This window comes from Tachysurus vachellii, chromosome 4 (assembly GCF_030014155.1).
Source record: "Tachysurus vachellii isolate PV-2020 chromosome 4, HZAU_Pvac_v1, whole genome shotgun sequence".
NCBI lineage: Eukaryota > Metazoa > Chordata > Actinopteri > Siluriformes > Bagridae > Tachysurus > Tachysurus vachellii.
The window spans coordinates 12,654,725-12,676,375 of record NC_083463.1 but is presented as its reverse complement, the minus strand read 5'-3'; the positions used below and the strand labels follow the sequence as shown (position 1 = coordinate 12,676,375).

Below are 21,651 nucleotides of genomic sequence, written 5' to 3'. Positions count from 1 at the left end.
AGCAGTGATTCGCCAAACCTCCCTTATTGCAGTCGCACACATTTCTTCTGATTATATTTTGTAGTAACGAGTAACGAAGATGCTTATTGGAAATGTAGCGGAGTAAAAGTATACATTTTATCTAGGAAATGTAGTGGAGTAAAAGTGAAAGTTGACAAAAATTTAAATAGCGAAGTAAAGTACAGATACGTGTAATTTCTACTTAAGTACAGTAACGAAGTATTTGTACTCCGTTACATTACAACACTGCTTATCAGTATTTTGGTGCATGTTACCTGGCATAATTATACCGTGCCAGGGTTTAAGTCCTGTTAGGTACTTCACATCATTGTTCTGTATGGCTTCAAAACTGCATCCATGTATAAATACAGCATCATTATATTAGCATATCTTATGCTAATTGTAAAGACAGGTCACAAATTAACCATTGAATTCTTTAGCAGGCTAAACCCTCCACAATGAGAACTCACACCCATTAACTGTGCCATTCTAAATATCACTTTGTATGGTGTGTATGTGTGAAATAACCTTTCTTTATTATACCCACATACAAGATTCAATAGGTGTAGAATTCTAGCTAAAACTGACTGTCTGGGATAGTGTCATATGAGCTTCAAATAAATAAACCTGTTCCAGAACATACCTAAACAAACACCATCATAGAGATCAAGGAGTTGGTTGTGAGTTTTTTAAATCAAGGACATTGTTTTGTGGTTTTACAAAACAATGTCCTTAAGCCACATAAAAGGTTCACCTGCAGGTTTTGTGAATGTGCATCTCAACCTTTACAAACATGTCCATATAACATGTACATATATATTCCACTTTAGAGGTGGTCAGCATTTGTACAGTTTGGGTGACCATATGCTCGGGAACTCAGAGAACACAAGGAACACAATAAAACAAGGATCTTAAACTCATTTTCTCAGAGTTGAGCAGAATTCAATTCAATTCAAGTTTATTTGTATAGCGCTTTTTACAATTGACATTGTCTCAAGGCAGCATTACAGAACATAAACATAGAACAAAAGGTTAATATAAAGAATAATATAAAGATTAATAGAATACAGAATTCAAGATTAATATTAGATATATTTAAATGTGTATGTATTTATCCCCAATGAGCAAGTCTGAGGTGACTCAGGCAGCAGTGGCAAGGAAAAACTCCCTTAGACGGTAAAGGAAGAAACCTTGAGAGGAACCAGACTCAAAGGGGAACCCATCCTCATATGGGTGACACTAGAGGGTGTGATTATAAATATACAGACTGACAAATGTTGTATTGATGCAAAAGATCACATGGAGTTCACATCTCGTCAATAGTATCGCAGAGTCCAACTGGAGCTGGTAGATCTCTAGATGCCTCAGGATTCTCCGAGTCGGCCTCATCTCAGTGGAGGTCCAAAATCTTCATCGCATGGAAGACGATCGGAGCTGGTACAATTTCTGGATGCCTCGGGATGGGTAAAAAGAGAGAAGCAGTGGAGAGGAATTAACATAGCTGCTGTTCATAATATTTGCAAGTCTGCTGTAATAGTGCACAATATTATGGGATGTATTATGTGTATGCCTGACTAAAACGATGAGTTTTTAATCTACATTTAAACTGGGAAAGTGTGTCTGAGCCCCGGACAGTATCAGGAAGGCTATTCCAAAGTTTGGGAGCTAAATAAGAAAATGCACTACCACCTTTAGTAGACTTAGAAATTGTGGGAACTACCAGAGGTAGCCAGTGAAGAGATGATAAAATTGGGGTTATATGATCATACTTTCTTGTCCTAGTGAGAAATCTGCCAGCTGCATTTTAGACTAACTGTAGCCTATTTATTAAAGATACAGGACAACCACCTAGTAATGCATTTCAATAGGCCAGTCTAGAGGTCATGAATGCATAAAATATCTTCTCAGCATCAGATACAGAGAGGATGTTTCTCAGCTTGGCAATATTTCTAAGGTGGAAGAAGGCTGTTTTTGTAGTATGCGCGACATGATTTTCAAAAGACAATTTGCTGTCTAATATAACACCCAGGTCTTTCACTGTTGTGCTAATAGTAACAGTTCATCCCTCTAAATGGAAGTTGAATTGTGAGAGTTTCTGTGTACTGGTTTTTGGACCAATAAGTAGTATTTCTGTCTTATCGGAGTTTAACAACAGAAAAGTACAGCTCATCCAATCTTTTATCTCTCTAACGCACCGAGTTAATTTTGACAATTTATTAGGCTATTTCATCTGGATTTGATGAGATATATAACTGTGTATCGTCAGCATAACAGTGAAAACTAATCCCATGTCTTCTAATGATGTTCCCTAACGGAAGAATGTATATCAAGAAAAGCAGAGGTCGTAGGACTGATCCTTGAGGGACCCATAATTAACTGGCAATAAACTGGAAGATTCACCATTTAATTCTAAAAAATGGTATCGATCAGACAGGTAGGAGCTAAAGCAACTTAAAGCCTGTCCACGAATACCTGTGTAATTTTGTAAGCCATCTAGGAGAATGTTATGATCTATAGTGTCGAATGCAGCACTGAGGTCAAGTAGAACTAATACTGCAAGGAGAACACATACTGACAATGTGAATCACACATTCCAGCTCTAAATCTGCTGTGCTCACAAACTCCAAGCACAGACACACAGACATCTCGGCTTATACTGTTTAAATAGGCAGGTTTGAGCCAGTTCTAACCAGACGAAATACAAATGAGATGGCAGTGGTCTGAACCTGTTGAGGAAATGGGTGCATGTGCGTGTGTTCTCAAAGACAACAAAAAGGATCTTTGGCAATAGCAACAAGGAGTCTCTGTTCAAGTACACAACATGCGTTCAGAGAATAGACTTTCAATTGATCTGTAATGTGCATTTTTCATTGACTCTGCTCCTTGTACATTATGAACAATGCTGTGTGTTGAGAGCTTGAATTTTCCTACAACACAATTGTATACAGATCCATTATTCAAAATGAATGATTTCTACTAGTAATCTAGATTCAAAGTGTTTTTTAGTTAAAAAAAAATATGGCCATGATAATCAAGTCCTTAAAAAGCAGTTCATACATAATAAGTGATGATATTTCTACAGTGATAAGCTTTCCTCATGTGAAAACAGTGATAACTATCTGAAGGCAAACAAATAGAAGACAAGTACAGTTTAATAAACATTCCATGAGTTTAACAGTGCATAAATACAACTGATACACTTGTCTTTGTCCTTAGTTTTTGTGGGTGGGTGGTTTAAGGTTTAAGTGCAGCATAACTGTTCCCCTGCATGTTTGTACAATCACATGAGCCCAGGACTAAATTGTTTAACCTTCAGACAGAGTGACAAAGACTTCTCCCACAGCAGACTGAATGAAATCCTCAGGTTCATTGGCCATGCTTGAAGAGAATGGCAGTGTTTATTCAAGTGCAGAGACATTAACTAGTACACCAGATGAAGCCCTTTGCTTTAACTACACTCAGCCAGAGGCAATCATATTCTGCACACAAAGACATGAAATCTCTAGCAGATTGAGAAATGAGGCTGTACCCTTTCATTATTAAAACCCTCTTTCCAAAGAAGGTAAGAAGGCACAGGAGGTGTGCATTGGCAGCATGATAAACACACTGCACCAGCATGTAATAATTTGGCATTACACTATCAGGAACTATACAAGCACATTTTTTATTCCCTAAGGCACAAAAGCAAAAAACTAAACAAATGTAGTCTGCATTCAATTTCCAACATAACTGGAAGTGTGGTAAGGAAAAATGGAAAAAGCTAGGAAAAATGTCTTATCAGGAATTCCCCCAATTATTAAACCCTCCAATGTGAGAGAAGGGTCTTAAAACATTTCTCAGTACAACGTCTTTCCAGAATCTATGGTCTTTGCTTGTGGCTTCTTCTCTATACTTTGTTGCATTGCGTTTTTTTTTTTTTTTTTTTACAATTTTAACTTGAATCAAATTCCTTGGGTAGCTTTACATAAGCTCCTTACAATACATTCATATAATAATTCTCCATATTGTCCCACTCCCAAAGTTCCACTGTTATACTTCCAGTATTGTGACAACTGTGCTTGAATTTAATCCAGCTTTTGAGCTGTGGAGAGGTGAAGACAAGGTGTTGAGCGGTGAGGAAAGTGCTTTTCTCACATACACACAATGTAACACCATGTGTTTTTTTCCCAATAGAGTCAGACAAGTGCTAAATCAAATTCTGCATAGAAAATTAGAGAAAATATATCCTCATATAATGTAATAATTATTTAGAGTAATAATGGATTCAGTTGGTCCAGTTTAATTTTTACGTGATTAATGCATTACAGCTATAAAAAGACCTAGCATTTCAAAACAAAAAACAACAACAAAAACACACATTTGAAATGTTGCCCTCTCTAGGATTAAAAGGCTACTGCAAGCTTCTTGTTGAAGAATATTTTGTAATGTTTTGTTTCAGGGCTGGGGGCACGGTGGCTTAGTGGTTAGCACGTTCGCCTCACACCTCCAGGGTCGGGGTTCGATTCCCGCCTCCACCTTGTGTGTGTGGAGTTTGCATGTTCTCCCCGTGCCTCGGGGGTTTCCTCCGGGTACTCCGGTTTCCTCCCCCGGTCCAAAGACATGCATGGTAGGTTGATTGGCATCTCTGGAAAATTGTCCCTAGTGAGTGAATGAGTGTGAGTGTGTGTGTGCCCTGCGATGGGTTGGCACTCCATCCAGGGTGTATCCTGCCTTGATGCCCGATGACACCTGAGATAGGCACAGGCTCCCCGTGACCCGAGGTAGTTCGGATAAGCGGTAGAAGATGAATGAATGTTTCAGGGCTGTGTCCACACTGCATTCTGCACACTACATAGGATGCCTAAATATTTATATATATACACAAACACACACACGCACACACACACACACTATTGGTGTACTTACATACTACTCAGTATGGTAGTATGTGGTTTGGGATGCAGCACAGTAGAGAAAATCTAATTATATTTTCCAATATTATCAAGATCTTCCAGCTTTTACAGAAGTGTTAAAACTGAGTAAAAGCTTCAAACTTAATAATGTGACTGTAACAGGTGCTGAATGCTAGATAGAACACAGAAGCCTTTCTTTTTCAACAAGGCTCTGTCTCATGATAACCTTCAAGCAGGTCTACAGAACAAAAAAGGTAGAAGGGAAAGGTCTTTTCTATTATTATTTTAGGCACGATGATATGGGTCATATTTGAAGTGGTGCATGACCGGTTCATGTGAAATGCCCTGGTAAACCTGACAGCTCTGACTGAATTACTCTGAGATCATACAACAACAGCTCAGAAACACCAGGATTTAAGTGTATTTTCCTCCATGACCAATATAGATTTTCCTTTTTTTAACTAAGCTGTACTATGCACTCTAGCTTTAAGGAAGTGTGTAGAAAAGAAACCTTTTGGGAAAATCCAGGAAACCCTTGTCTAGTTCATGTACTCGCTGCTGAATTTATTTTTTTACTGCATTATACTGCCATCTTGGTGCCTTTTATTGTGTTATGCTGCCATCTTGGTGTCTAATTGCATTTAATGCACTCAATCACAAACTCTCATTTAGCATCTTAATACTATGTACTTAATTAAACCAACAGTCTACATTATTTATATAGGAACCAAACATTACTGATTGAACTACATCAAGTGCATAATAAAAACTAAAATAAATAAATAATTGAATTACTTAACCCAGTTCATGTTCGCCACTTCATTTTTCACATCATTTTACTCTAGCTGAGACACAACCACAGAGAAAATGCTGACCTGACAAACCCAAACAAACACTGTCCATTATCACCATTCATGCTCAGCTGCAGCTCTACAGAAATCTGTAATATTCCACCAAGCACATAAATAGCTTCAGCATCTGACACTGTCAGTCGTCTTCTTCTAAAAGCAGGACAGCACATTAAAAATCATGTGACATTGCTAACACATCCGCTCACAACCAAAGCGTTCGGACTGAGTGGCATGGCATACTGAGCTGTGTCTAACTATTGGATGCAAACTCACTTGTCATTTAGTAGTGTTAGAGGATACAGGCAATATTAAATCAGTCAACATGTTCAATAAATTCTGTCTAAAATGACTATCAAGAAGTGGTTGTAAGTTTGCATGATTCATATGGAATCAATGAAATAAGTAAATGAAATATTTAAATTTTGTTCTGGGACGATGAGACTCTCATTCACACAACTTTTGTATATGTAATGTAGTATGCGCCTTTTACCTGGAAAGGTGCCTGTAGTGTAGCTTTAAATCTTTTAAACAGTAGCTCTAAGGGTTTTATTTTTTACCTTTTTTTTGATAAGGTATACAATTTGTCATACGGGGGGAAAATGAATAGACCCAAAAATGGATAAAATATACCAATTCAGTGACCAGAAATGTTTAGTACACTTTTACTGATTACAATCGGTCTCATGGCCAATTCAGGCTACATGAATAAACATAACTAAAAGCACTAGAGGTGCTAATGAGATTTACAATTCCACTCCTACATGTTCTTAAAGAACGTCTGACTAATCCCACCAGCCTCCTGTTGACATTCTTTACCAAACCCCTGCAGCTATTTTTGTTGCCATTTGCATGTAATTCTAACCAACAGTCTTATGCAAAAGTTTAAGAACCCCTGACAATTTCCATGATTTTCATTTATAAATATTTGGGTGTTTGAATCAGCAATTTCATTTTGATCTATCAGTAACTGAAGGACACGGTAATATTTCAGTAGTGAATTGAGGTTTATTGGATTAATAGAAAATGTGCAATATGCATCAAAACCAAATTAGACAGGTGCATAAATTTGGGCACCCTTGCCATTTTGTTGATTTGAATACCTGTAACTACTTAGCACTGATTAATTGGAACACAATTGGTTTGGTGAGCTCATTAAGCCTTGAACTTCAGAGAGAGGTGCATCCAATCATGAGAAAAGGTATTTAGGGCCAATTGCAAGTTGTTGTTATCTTTGTCTCTCCTCTGAAGAGCAGCAACATGGAGGCCTCAAAACAACTCTCAAATGACCTGAAAACAAAGATTGTTCAACATTATGGTTTAGGGGAAGGCTACAAAGTTATTGCAGAGATATAAGCTGTCAGTGTCCACTGTGAGGAACATAGTGAGGAAATGAAGACCCCAGGCACAGTTCTTGGTCAGAAGGTCAGAAGTGGCAAGCCACGTAAAATATTGGAGAGGCGAAGGATGGTGAGAACGGTCAAAAACAGCCCACAGACCACCTCCAAAGACCTATAACATCAACTTGCTGCAGATGGTGTCACTGTGCATCATTCAACAATTCAGCGCACTTTGCACAAGTTGTACAGGAGAGTGATGCGAAAGATGACCTTTCTGCACACACGCCACAAACGGAGTCGCTTGAGATATGCAAACGCACATTTGGACAAGCCAGCTTCATTTTGGAATAAGGTGCTGTGGAGTGATGAAACAAAGATTGAGTTATTTGTTCATAACAAGGGTGGCAAAAGAACACAGCATTCCAAGAAAACACTTGCTACCCACAGTAAAATTTGGTGAAGGTTCCATCATGCTGTGTGGCCGGTGCTGGGAATCTAGTTAAAGTTGAGGGTCGCATGGCTTCCACTCAATACCAGCAGATTCTTGAGAATAATATTGAGGAATCAGTCAGAAAGTTGGCGTTACGCCGGGGCTGGATATTTCAACAAGACAACAACCCAAAACACTGCTCAAAGTCTACTTGGGCATTTATGCAGAGGAACAAGTACAATGTTCTGGAATGGCCATCCCAATCCCCAGACCTGAATATCATTGAACATCTCTGGGGTGATTTGAAGCATGCCGTCCATGCTCGGCAACCATCAAACTGAACTGGAGATGTTTTGTAATAAGGAATAGTCCAAAATGCATTCATCCAGAATCCAGACACTCATTACAGGCTATAGGAAGCATCTAGAGGCTGTTATTTCTGCTAAAGGAGGCTCTACTAAATATTGATGTGATTTTTCTGTTGGGGTGCCCAAATTTATGCACCGTCTAATTTAGTTTTGATGCATATTGCGCATGTTCTGTTAATCCAATAAACCTCATTTCACTATGAAATATTACCGTGTCCTTCAGTTACTGATAGATCAAAATGAAATTGCTGAGCCATACACCCAAATATTTATAAATGAAAATCATGGAAATTGTCAGGGGTTCTTAAACTTTTGCATATGACTGTAGCTACATAAACATGCTGCTCAGTAGGACAAAAACACCCCGTCCCATCAGCTACATATTTCACTGTGTTGGTGAGAGAGAGATGGAAGTGAACCTCAACTTTATATTGAGCATTTTTTATGATCACACACTTCCAAAACACTCTTCAAAGCTCGGGTTTTCATATCTGTACATGTCTTGTCTGTAGCATAGGAGCTCTGTTAGATTAAAAGGAAAGATGGGTTGCATTAATATCCACTACAGTTCATGAGTAGTTTACACTTGTCTGAGTGCGAGCATTCGAATTTGAATGGTTAGAAGCTAGCAACTAATGTGATCACTTTTGTTGCTGTTAATGTATAATACTGGTTAATGACCAGTATTCCACATTCATGCATTTTGCAGTATGTAAGCAGTCACTACAAGCCGTATGAAGAATGCATTTTTTCCCCTCAAATATAATTGCATCTTCAGTCTATTAACATTTTCCATGCAACATATTTAGAAAACGTGACTAGTTCTGTGGTGTTTGGTGATGATTCAAACAGCACTGAATTTGATGTTCATATAGAACATCATAAAACAGATCCTAATGTTGCTTTAGTTACAAGATTCCTACAAATTTTTTTTTTTTAAACTTTGTCAGTGTATATATTGAGATTGCCGCATCATTTAAAATAAAAAAAAAAAAAAAAAAAAAAAAAAAAAAAAAACAGGTAAACACTGCTTTACAAACTTTCCAGCAACAAAGACAAAACAAAGCGTGCTCAGAATATTCTTCATTTTTATTTTGTGTGTTAACCAAATGTTTTTTGCACAAAAAAAAAAGAAAAGTTTGAAAACTACAGCAAGCACTTGAGTATAAAATCTTACAGTATAACAGTGCAAAGGCAACTAATGGCAATTAAGAGTCCAAGTTTAATGCCCCCTTTTAAATAGGCACACTTTCAGCTCCAAATCATATTAATAAAAATTACTGTACATATAATTTGTCTAAACAAATGCCTTTTATCTGAAAGAACCTAGGTATATGCTAGCTAAAACCAACAAAAATGTATTTGGATATAGCTGAATAAGCAATAAGTGAGCTGCAGAGAGGTAGTGACAGATTTAAAAAAAAAATAATAAAAAATAAAGTAGGTAAGATCCTATGAGTTAGTAGTGATAGTGATGAAATATCACTGTAGAAAAAGATTGTATGTACAACACAAAATAATAAAACTGGAAAGCTGGCCATCAGTCAAGCTATAAAATGCTTATTAGCAATACTATACAAAATTTGTTAATAAAGAAATAGCTTACAACAGCACACCATAGCACTCTTGTAGTGTATTTAAAGGAGGTATATTTTGAAAGATTCCCTTCAGCTTGTGATGCAAAAAGAAAAGGACTAGCCAGATTACCTGAGAACACCTAAGTAATTGTGGTGCCACCACTTCCTCTAACCATCAGTGCGTAAACCTTCAAAACACTCTAATGACCCAACAAGTAAGTTGCATAATTCAATAAAGAATATCTATATATACACATATTAGAGTATATTTTGATACAGTTTCTGCACTTGTTATACATATGTATTATAAGCATGCTAAATTTTATTGAATAAGATGATGGGATGTTAACATTTCAGTGCAAACTGTTGTAGTAGCAGAGAAAAACTAGCAAACAAAGAAAAAAATATTTTACCAAACATACGTCAGTGAATGAAATAGCTAACTTTGAAAGTCCTTTCCAAAGCGTGTGCCAAACAAAAAAGACGATAGAAAAAGTAAAGGTGGTGTGACCACTAAATGAAAGTAAGTTTAATTTTTTTTTTTTTGGCTGACCAGAGCGACAATGGTACCACCCACTTGGTTACTATTGGCTACACATTTTCAGGTCTTTGTTCTCATAGATATTCAGCATAAAGTGAAATTCCTCGTCCTAAAAACAATGAATTTCATGTCCTTTCACCTCGAGTGATCTGACTCATTCATTTCAAAAAGCAGAAAATCAGAGTTTCGTTCTAAAAAAATAGTAAAATATCATAAAAGTTACACAATAACTGTGATATAGAATCTGTGTAGTAGCCTGGTATTCCAGTCCGCTTCTATAAGTGGAGCTGGCTGCTCACTAAAGTCGTTTTGGTGTAAAAGTCTAGGACAATGATTTATCCATTTAACTTGATAGGCTACAAAAAAAAACGTTGTGACATCGGATCTAACTATGACATACACTCACTGCACAAGATTAGCCCTTTTCAATCCATCACCACTGTTAGCAACCATAAAAGACTCTGCAGACATGTTGTCATTTCGTTTACAAAGGCAAAATACTGCAGCTTGGCAGGCCAACATGGTTCAGTTTATGATTTGTAAAACTTATACATACGAAATCCTCACCATTATTAATAATGCAATACATGCAATGCAACGACTCTTTGAATACATGTTAACACTGAGACTAATCTCTATTCTTTGATATGGTAGAGAACTCTACATAATAAGGTGCTTATATAAATGAATGATCAATTGTAACGTTGTCTTAAATCCTTAAAACAACTAAATCAGCTTTGAAGTACAATACAATACAATACTAAATTCTACTCCAAAGAGGTTTCCTTTTGTTAATATCATGTGTTTTTCAAATATCTAAGCATTTAAAAGCAGGTACTCACCCGTAAATGTCAAAATATTGAGTGTGTGGAAGTGAGATACAAGTTCAGTTAAAAAGAATTTGTAATGTTTCCTTTTTTTCTAAACATCGGAGATTTTTTTTTAACCAAGGCTAAGGAACATCACTCAGCTTTCATATATTCCCTGACTTCTAAAGGCAGAGTGTCAAACAGGGTGGATTCTACCACAAGGCCACTGCGCTTCAAGGTTTGACAGCAGCCGAGCTCAGCAGGCAAAACTTCAAATTGATTGCCCTTTAACTCCAAATGAATCAGTGAAGTCAGGTAAGAAATCTTTGGTGAGAGCACAGAAATCTTGTTCCTCCCAAGCTTGAGGGTCTTCAGCTTTTTGCAGAAGAAGAGCTCATCTGGGAGGATCTCGATTTTGTTGCTTGAGAGTGAGAAGTACTGAAGGCTCTGGAGAACACCTACTTCTGGAGGAATGAAGCTGATGTCATTGTTAGAAAGGTCAAGATTGCGTAGCTTGTTGCACAGAAACAAGTGTGAGGGCAAAATCTCGATCTTGTTGTGGCTAAAATCGAGGCGCTCCAGACTGCCCAGCTTCTTGATATGCTCAGGGATGTGAGAGATCGCATTGTGCCACAGCTTCAGGCACGTGAGTTTCCGGAGGTGCTGGAAGCTGATGATCTCCTCAATAGAGCGCAAACTGTTCTCTTTAAGGTCCAGCTTCTGTAGATGGGTCAGACTGAAGATGGCATGCGGAATGCGTTCAAGGTCACAATGAATCAGCTCAAGCTCTATAAGATACGTCATCTTTTTCAGGTTGTTCAGCATGACCAGCTTGGTGCCATCGTTGTGCACATACAGGTGCTGCAAGTGGCTGGACACGTCCACAACTGACTGGGGGATCTTCGTAAGGTTGCTTTTGAGTGTCAAGGTCTTAAGGGACTTTAGGTCACGTAAAGAGTCCAAAGTTATGTTCTTTGAAGCATCTGGACTCAGAGATCCAATCAGATGGAGTTCCTCCAACTTTCGAAGACTGTAGAGCCAAAGAGGAAGTTCACGAATGTCATCAAACTTCACACGCAGGACCTTAAGGTTTTCTTTCAGGTAAGAGAGGGCCCCTGTGTGGATTTTGAGCGTGCATTGGTGCAGAGAAAGTTCCTGAAGATCTTCCAGTTGAGAAACGGCTGGAGGGATTGTGACATTATTAATAATCTCCAATTTCAAGGACTGCAGTTCGGTGACCTCAAAGACTGTATCTGGAAGCCCTGAGAGCATAAAGAGCTGAAGCTCCAATCGGTCACTAGCATTAGTCTGTAGCTTTTGGCGCAGTTTTTCTACGGTCCACTCATGGTTCAGATTGAGTTGTTTGAGCTTGTTTTCGCTCACCTCTGACAGAAACACTGCAAATCTCTTGGAATATAGTGGATCGTATTGGTCAATCATGTGCAACATAAAAGCAAAATCATTTTTTACATCAGGGATGTCATCAATTCCAGTCTCCTGCCGCACATATTCAAAAGAGTACTCTTTCAGAGAACGGTAGAAAAGCCAGTATGATGTATAAAGGCACGTTAATCCGTAGACTATTACAAAACACAAATAGCAGTAGCAGAGCTTGGAGTAGAGATGGGCCATGGTGTGATTGCACAAAAACTTTTTGTAGCCGGTCATATTCTCCACGTCTGCTTCACACTGAACTGTAATTCGAACCTTTGACACCAGAACACTGTTGTATGCAACGATAAGAACAAACTTGATCACTTTAATAACAGTCTGTCGAACATACATGAGATACAACAAATCCCCTTCCTCCACATGAAGCCGGAACTTTTTAACCTTCTCAAACAATGCTTTAGCTTGCTCTCCTTCCTTTTTGTCTAGTGCACTCACTGTTGGTTTGTCCACTACAATCCTATCCGGAATAGATCTCAGCGACTGGGTCTTCTCCAGATTACCCTCCACGGTGGAAGTATTAAGGTTTGATCTACTTGCACTGTTCTTTTTGCGGTCTCTCTCATCTGGACCCTCCCCTGACACCTCAGACAGAGCCCTCGTAGTCCATGGAGAATCAAAACATTTTCCCAATATGGAGATGAAGTGCTCAATTTTTGAGCTCGAGCCAGGGAACTTGAACCAGAAATTACTGCACACCATGAATACAAGGGTATGTATGAGCACCAGGTAAGGAAAATACTTGGCATACCAATGCAAAGCTTTTTCATAGCACAGTTGGTTCACAAAGCTGTACTGTTGCAGATCCAAGTTGGTTTTGAGTCCCTTCATCTCATAGGATACCGGCACCGGGGAGACAGGTGGGAGGGAGGAATTGGTCGGATCCCTTGCGAGCTCTGTGTGGTTCAGCAAAGGCACTGTTTGGTTTGGAGCAGAAACCCTTTGAGGAAGACATATGATTTTGTCCTGCATTACCTGAAATAGTAATGGAGAGAGTAATATCAGAAGCCAGTATAATTGAGTTTCACTCTGATGTATGGATTATCTAATCTTTTTCAACCACTTATGCCTCAGTGTGGTTCTTCTTCTGGGAAGATAAGAAAAATGAGGAATGTTCATTCAAGACCAAGGAGCTGATTTCATCCCAGATAATAACAAATGAAATTGTGCAAAAATAAGATCACAATCAAATAACAAAAATATTTAGGAAAGGAAACAGCATGGGATGGTCATGTTCTATTTTTGTGTTCAGACATCAGTGTGATTCACACAGGAAATGAGTGGTTACACTCATGACTCCATGAGACTCCAGAGGGAGACATGCTCACCTAAAAGGCACAAATATGCTCAAAGACATTCAGTACAAATTTTCAGCTCATTCAAGGCTACTGCTTTGGTTATGAACCCAAATTACTTTTTGATATAGAGTCATCGCTATGTTATTCATATCATGAAAATGAAGGGTCTCTGAGAAAAGCCTTGTGTCTGGTAGGTTAATTACCATCTGCTTTGAATGAGAGGCCCTGTCTGGAGTTTGTTCGTAAATAAAGGGCACCACTAAACTGTAGAATAGAGCGAAAGCCACCCAAAACAGCCAGAGTGCTCAATAAAGGCAAAGGGCAAAGATCAATGGCATTGTATCCACAGATCGTTTTAAATTCACTGTGCATAAGAGCATCGGCCCTAAAAGAACTCATAAAACCTGCATGATGTGCCCCAGGCCCACTCAATCATGCTCCAAGAACACAGGCTTTCAGCAGGGTTGTGTGTTTCTTCGTTCTATTCATAGCAGGGATATGATACTATAGTGGCAGGAAAAAATTATTCGGCAATGATGCCAAAGATTGAGAAGCAAACTCATCAGATTCATCAGATCTAATCACAGTTGTTTTTAACTGATTAGCGGAATTATCTGAGGGAATTATTAGAAAGAAGCAGGGAGGACACATGACTGGCTGGAGGAGGAGAAAGGAGGGAGACTGCAGGAGAAACTGCATTTTTACAAGCAGGGCAGGGCTTAGGAGGGAGCAAGGAAAGGAGGAGCTGATCTGTGTGTACGCCAGCTGGAATTGCTTCTCCTTCCTGTAAGCAAACCAACACTCCACTATTTAAGCACACGTCAGGCAACAGTGGCTGGTCTGTGCACAGATGGAGCTAAAGTGAATTGACTGTGGTGTGGAGGCGTTTATTTTCCACCCCTCGCACAAGAGGAACGCTGTATTGCTCTGTCTTAAGTCACGTTGCCTGTTTATTCTCAATCTGCAAAGAATGTCTTAATTGCCCTTCATTCCAGCCACTCCAGCAAGGAATGGAGTGGGAACCACATTCAAATTATATCCAAATACTGAGAAGAGACATGAAAGATGAAAGGCCTGTTACAAACCTGCAGCGTGCAGCCAAACACACCGATCATGAGCATGACCACTGAGAGATATTCGGCAAAGACATCCCACCATGGCTTTAGGACTCGGAACGCTGGCTGCTGTTCCGAGAACTGACGGAATTCCGTAATCGGAATCATTTTCCTGTAGGGAGACAGTGAGGAAACATGAGCTCAAATTAATGAACTTGAACTGTATCTGGGCTTGTCATTCATTTCTGCAGTCTGCTCTCTTTGACAAGAGCAAACATTAGGCAAGGATCATTCAGTCTTGTCTAAGGCGTGTCATGTTTCAACAGGAAGGGAGATTAGAATGCCATCCTTAAACTGCCCTAATGGCACTGGGAATTCATTTTACTAAAACCGCCTCCATGTTCTGTATCATCATGAAATCCAAGCTTCCGTACTGCGTACATTTCACTTTCTTGTCCAGCAATGTTCTATATCTCTGAACCAAAACAACATGTTCTGTACCAATAATCAGAGTTAATCAGATTAATGATTATTTACGAAGAGACCAAGTATTGAGCTGATGAGCTAAGCCTCCAGTTTTAAATAGTTTGGCCTCAACTAGTAGCAGAGGTGCCAACATTACCAACAAGAAAGTCCTAGAAATCAGAATGGAGGAAAAAACTAATTTTTACCACAAGAACTCTAGTGTGTATTGATGAATGAGACAATTATTTGACAATTATAAATCTTTTTTCCCCAGATGTACACCAAGCAAAAGTAAGAAAACAGCTAGGGAACTTAGAATATTTAACAATAAGCAGCAGCTATTGGCTCGCAAGGCAGCTGTTCGTGAACTCGTATGAAAAATACAGCACACAATGACAGTAAAGGATACTAGAAACGAATGATCACCTGCTATATTTTGTGTCTTTTCCTTTAAGTGAAATGCCATTTCTGTTCGATGGATTTCATTTACGTTTGATGGTTGTTTAATGCTGGTAAATAAAACAAAATGTTTTCAGATGTCTTCTGTATGAAAATTGCATCTCCTTAAAAACTCTAAATGCTCCAATTGCATATGATGATATGTCTGTGGTAACAGCTAGCTGTATGGGCAGTATTGAAATATTTTAGTTGTGTGATAAACTACATGACAATTTTATTAGCATACTGTTTTGTCAGTATGTCTGATACATTTTGAATGTATTGGCACATTTTTGTTGTATGACCTTGTTCTCACCTCACAAAACTTTGTTTAACCATCTCAAGCAGACTCTTTTGATGTCTTGCCATTTTTTTCTTACTTTTGTTTTTGAGATATTATATGCAAGAAATAAAACAAATCAGTCTGCAAATGTAAAACTGTCACTTTAGCTGAAACGCTAAAACTCGTGGCAGTTTTCATATTCAAAACATTTTTTTTCATTTCCTAATTTGTATGCTACATATACTCTGTCTGTGTCAATATACTTTGGAAGACATTTCTCTCTGAATCTCATTTATTTAAGTCTTCATACTTCAAGCAAACTTCCCCCAGCTGGTACAGTATAGTGGAAGCAGAGTAAACCCAGACTCCTTTTTTTAAATCAGAAACAAACCCAAACAAATCTATTAATGTATACAACACAGGCTTCTTTGAATCTACTCCACACCATGGAGTCAACCACCCAGAGTGAAGCATGAGGATGGATCTGTGATGGTAGGCGCTGCAATATCATGGCATTCCCTACGACCACTATTTGTGCTAGATTGCCACGTCACTGGAGGACTACCCAAACTATTCTGGAGGACCATGTGTGCCCAATGGTTCAAACGTTGGTGAAGGTGATGTCATGTATCAGGAGGATAATGCAATAATACACATAGCAAGACTGGTGACAGAGTGGTTTGATGAACATGAAATTTAAATAATTAAATAAAATATAAAAACTAAATATCTCCCATGGTCTTCTCAGTCAGCAGATTGGAATATTATTGGGCACCTTTGGGGTGTTTTAGAGAAGTGAATGAGTAAATGCCATCAGCACGATGTAGTGATGTAGTGACATGGTCACTGTTCTGCTAGAGGAATGGAACAAAATCCTTTTGGCTGCTGTGCAGGAATTGTATCCATCATTCCCAATGCTGTATTGGGTGCAAAAGGAAGCCCTACACTATACTATTACAGTCTTGAGGTTTCAGTCTCATTTTCCATCCCGTGTCCAAATGTATGTAACACCGTTATTTCATTTTCATCCATAGTAAATGTTTAAAGTAATAATAATAATAATAATAATAATAATAATAATAATAATAATAATAATAATAATATTAATAATAATAATAATAATAAAAAACTTGTATGCAAATGTCTGTAAAACTAAATTCCATGACCATATATCTCATGCATATACCTTCAAGTAATCTTTCCTGCCAGACAATCATTTTGCAGGTCCTTACCCAGTCAAGCTCTTGTCAAAGGTTTCCTCTGTCTAACCAACATGCCAAGAGGAGCTGGGGAGGCCAGAGAAATCACAAGTAGCTGACATACTGTATGCTTGACATACTGATGCAATTTCACATCTGGCTGCAATCTAGTTGTGTCTGACTGAACCTAATGCAAGTGCTCTTTAATCTAAGTTCAGTCATATTTCCTCCATCCTGTCATAACAACACATATCCTTGTTGAATATATAAATTATTGATGCCGGCACTATCCTGCTCTCAGTACTTGTGAAAAGCATTCTGTGGTCGAGTCTTACAAGCAGTCAGTAAGGAGACAATAGAAATCGAGAAATATCTTGTGGATAATTATAGACATTTGAGAAGAAGGCCACTTTAGCACACAGAAGGCCACAATGGCTTCTCATTAAGCCAGCACTATCACATCTTATCATATTCTGACGGGAGCTAAAATGACAATAAAATCGGCCACACTGTAGATTAACCATCAAAATTACGGCAAAGTTTTTACAAATGACATAATACAGGCAATCTTTTCCAAAGAACACCACTTCCTTTAATGCTAAGAAAAGAAATAATGCCAACTGTCAATAATGTCAGAATCATGAACCTCCAATGTGATTGGGAGATACAAATAGAGAGGCTAGACCTAAGAAAGATGTGTCTGTTAATACATGCAAATGTGATATGCAAATATAATCTTCTGAAGTAAAAAAATAGGTTCAGCTTTTTTTATGTACTATGATAAATAGATTTATGATAGATAGAAAAGCAAACGTGTGTCAGTTATATTCCATAATTGTGTGGTTCATTAAAATGATTGCATATTTATTACAGCGACAGAGTTACTCAACACATCTGTATGTGATTCTCAGAACATCAGTGTATCTAATGTGTAACAAAAGTTATGGTGCTAATTATTATTTTTAAAATCTTTTTTTAGTGGCCCTGTAGTGAGGATCCCATATAATACTGGTTTAGACTCCACAATTTCAGGCCAATTATTTGTCACAAACCAAAAAAAAAAACACAACAGAATCCTTTGGTTATGAGTCATTCTTACATAAGGTGACATACTCAACACCGACGAAGTTCTGGCTGACCTGTAGTACAACAATCACCTTAAACCGACAATAGAAACACAGCATTTGACAATGCCAAACTCAATAAAAAGAGCTGCAAGTAAACAAAATTTCCAAATTGACATATAAATATGCTTATTAACTCAAGCTCTCTTCTCTGAAGAATATGTTTCTGTGGCCTTGTTTCCTGTGCAGTAGTCAAAAGTAGTAATCACACTTAATTACATTAATAAATTCAAGTTATTACAAAGCCTATTACAGTATATATTTTGGGAAAGATTGTATTGTGATCATCTCATACAGTGTCCCACACAATAGACTTGGTCTCAATAGTTTGTGGACTGATTTATATAAAAGTCACAACATGCCACACCCTGATGTACGGCTTATTGTTACCATTCTTTGAAGCAAGACGTCACAGACACACAATAACTCAGATTTCCTTATCACAAGAAACCATCCAACTTTAGATATCTACACTATATTTCGTTTTAAAAGTATATTAGAAGCTAAGCTGAATGGGACACATGAATGTGACAGAGCTTATCTCTGCTGCAAGCCTTGAATTTCCTCTGAAATCTGTTTACTGCTCTTCGGAATAAACATGTCTTCACTAATAAGCACACAACAGGCTCTGTGAAATGCTGAACAGTTACATAGGCCAGGGTTCTCTTTCTCTATTTCTCTCTCTTTCTATTTCCCTCTCTCTCTCACACACACACCTCCCTTATTTAGCTTAGACAGCCAACACACATTGACAGTAGTATGTTATACTATGAAAAGCTAGCAAAGTGTCTGCAAAAAGATCGACCCATTAATTATTCTCGCCTGATTACTAAGAGAGCAGTGTATCTTGGGTAAAAACAGTAACAAATTTAGACACTGTGTATGCCTCTTTTAAACATGTTTCAAGAGCGTTCACAAAAAAACGATGTGGTTGTTTTAGCACACCAGCTGTGTTAAATCTAGTAAATTTGTACTCTCTAAATATGCATGGCACAGAGTCTGAAACTCAAGAGGTGGTGTGTTGGTGTAGCCAAAAGCATTAATAACAGTGATACACACATGGACTTTAAACTATGACTGCAGTTATTTTAACAGGCTACAATTATGGCAAAGAGTAGTGATGCAGTTCCATCCTTGCCTGAAAATATGAAAGATGAGAGCTGCCTTCATTAAAGGGAAAAAAACACACAACTACACTGGACACTTATAGGCAGGACAGGAAGCAGAGCAAATAAGGGCGGTGTGTGAGCTGTTTATGCATTGTTTTAAAACCCAAATAATGCAACTGCAAAAGTTCAAATGAAGTTGGATTTCCTAAGGGACTTACATTATACTTAGATCACCTTAGGAAAGCAAATCTTCTGGATTATTTTGATAATCTTCATGGGCTGCTTGCTGTTCCGTGAGATTACACCAAGCTTGAGCATCGGGGACCTGGAAAGCTTTACACTTCTTTATTCTCCTATCGGTCCCTTTCCTGGCAGGAAATGTGACTGTTCTCGCACATGGGTGTTGAAAAAAAAAAACAGAGAAGAAGACAATGTGTCTCTGAATCACCTCCTAGATATAAAGCTCTGTTGAGGACGAATCATTTAAAACAATAGGTAAAAAATGAGATGTAAAACATTGGCCTTGACATTCTCATGGGCATCTATTGTGTAGAACCACAATGTGAACATTTACGAGCTCAGAAGGCTACATGTGATCCTTTGCACACAATCTCTGAGTAGACTTGAAAAGATTTAAACATGTTTACATTCAATTACAGATGATCCAGGTTTTTAAATAGCAGTCCTGGCCTCTAGAGATACATCTTCGACTAAAACGTGGTTTCTGTTCTGTGTGCGTGTCTTTTTAGTTAATAAACGCACACTACCACGTATTTCCCAGCACTATTACTAGCAGACTGGACGGATGGCCCTGTGACACAAAATGTTATACATCAGAAGAGAACCAAACACGCCGCGTGCCAATGGACTGGAGCCCGATTTCTAGGTGAACGGGTCGCTGTTGGCGCGCGCGAGCGGCAACAAAACAAAGTTCAAACATTTATTTTACAACAAAACGCATATTTCTGAATTTGTGCCTGCGTGTTTTTAAAAATCGAGTCACAATAGCGGTTTAAGTACGAAACGGTGAGTAAAAAAAGAGGATAGAAATGAGCACTTACCCCGAAAATGGAACAGCGCGAGCGGGTTTTTAGGAGATAAATAAAGGAGGCAGGCAGCAAGCATGTCCTTGGGACTGCGGTGTAGATCTGCGCGCTCTCGTGCTCTTGCTCTTTCTCTTCTCTCTCTCTCTCTCTCTCTCTATCTTTCTCACAAATCACAAAACGAGTTGCAGTGCCAGCATCAGCCGCCTGAGGGAAGCTTTCGTCGTCAATATCTATGTTATCTTCAACACAAACTTCACTATGTTTTTATTTCTCGATTTCATTCATTTAGCTGTGATTTTGTCTGTAATTTTACGTCAGTGACGCCACAATGTTGTTCGCTATCAGCTGTAGCCTACAAAGCTACAGGCATTTTGTCGCAGAGTGGAAAATATTCCTAAACATGTTCCTAAAAACCCCACAGTAAACTGGTTGTTAGTGAGTGTACACTCATCTATTCATTCATAAATCACTTGAATGACATCTATGGCCCATTCAACATAGCCAATGTATGTTTTGGGAGGTCTAAGGAAACTCATGCAGTTAAATAACACATCTCGATTAGTCTGTTATTAATCTTACTATAATACTTGAATGAATTGTTACTATAAACACAATGATGTGCATGAATTAGAAACTACCATTTGCAATGCAGCCGGGTTTATTTTCAGAGCTGCTGCTATAGAAAATTCATTGAACACCTTCTGCACAGAATTTGAGAATTCAAAAGCAATATAAGAATATATGTAGCATATTAAAAAGTCATGGATGCTGATCAACTTCCAAATAAAATGTTCAGCAATAGACTCAATGTTCACTAAATATGTCTCATCCACCATAGAAGCGGTAGAAGATATACTTCTTATAGCATATAACAGACAAACACATATAGCTACCAAAGATGACAGCACTATACTTTTTTATACTGACTATAATTTGTTAAGTATTATGGCATAGTATGCCAATACATGTGCAGTATGTGATTGATTGGAAAAGAATTGAATGGCTTTCTGATTATTGTTCTGATTCAGTTATTGGCGCACTGAAATCTATATTATCTATTCATCAAATGAATAAACCCAATATAAACAATATAACCTGTTTAGTTTTAGAATGATTGTTCAAACAAAAGTGAAATAAGTTACCATGGTGCAGAAAGTCAGATTCATAGTGCATACACATGCAGGTCAGTCTATTGTCTCCGGATTTGGTGTCAGATTATTGGGTTACAACTATGTGAATTACCTCCACCATCAGTCTGTAAGAGCACACAGTCCCTCCCTCTCTACTGAAAGCACTCTTTCTTGTCCCTCTGGTCTCTTCAGGATCTTCTCATCCACTAAATATCCATTTGGTTTTATGTACTGGCATTCCTCTAGTTTG

The 21,651-nt window shown here is 38.2% G+C and overlaps 1 protein-coding gene across 2 annotated transcripts; it reads right to left on the bottom strand.

Moving 5' to 3' along the window:
• Positions 1-8,948: 8,948 nt before the first annotated feature.
• Positions 8,949-20,408, bottom strand: lrrc8c (leucine rich repeat containing 8 VRAC subunit C). Of its 2 annotated transcripts, XM_060867797.1 has the most exons (4): positions 20,287-20,388; positions 19,444-19,609; positions 14,638-14,779; positions 8,949-13,229 (listed from the first exon to the last, which is right to left on the bottom strand). In XM_060867797.1, coding segments are annotated over exons 2-4 (2,415 nt in total). In that variant the 5' UTR covers positions 19,446-19,609; positions 20,287-20,388; the 3' UTR covers positions 8,949-10,958. The 2 variants fall into 2 exon arrangements, with proteins under 2 accessions (XP_060723780.1, XP_060723781.1); XM_060867798.1 differs by lacking the exon at positions 19,444-19,609 and having other exon boundaries at positions 20,287-20,408.
• Positions 20,409-21,651: the final 1,243 nt, after the last annotated feature.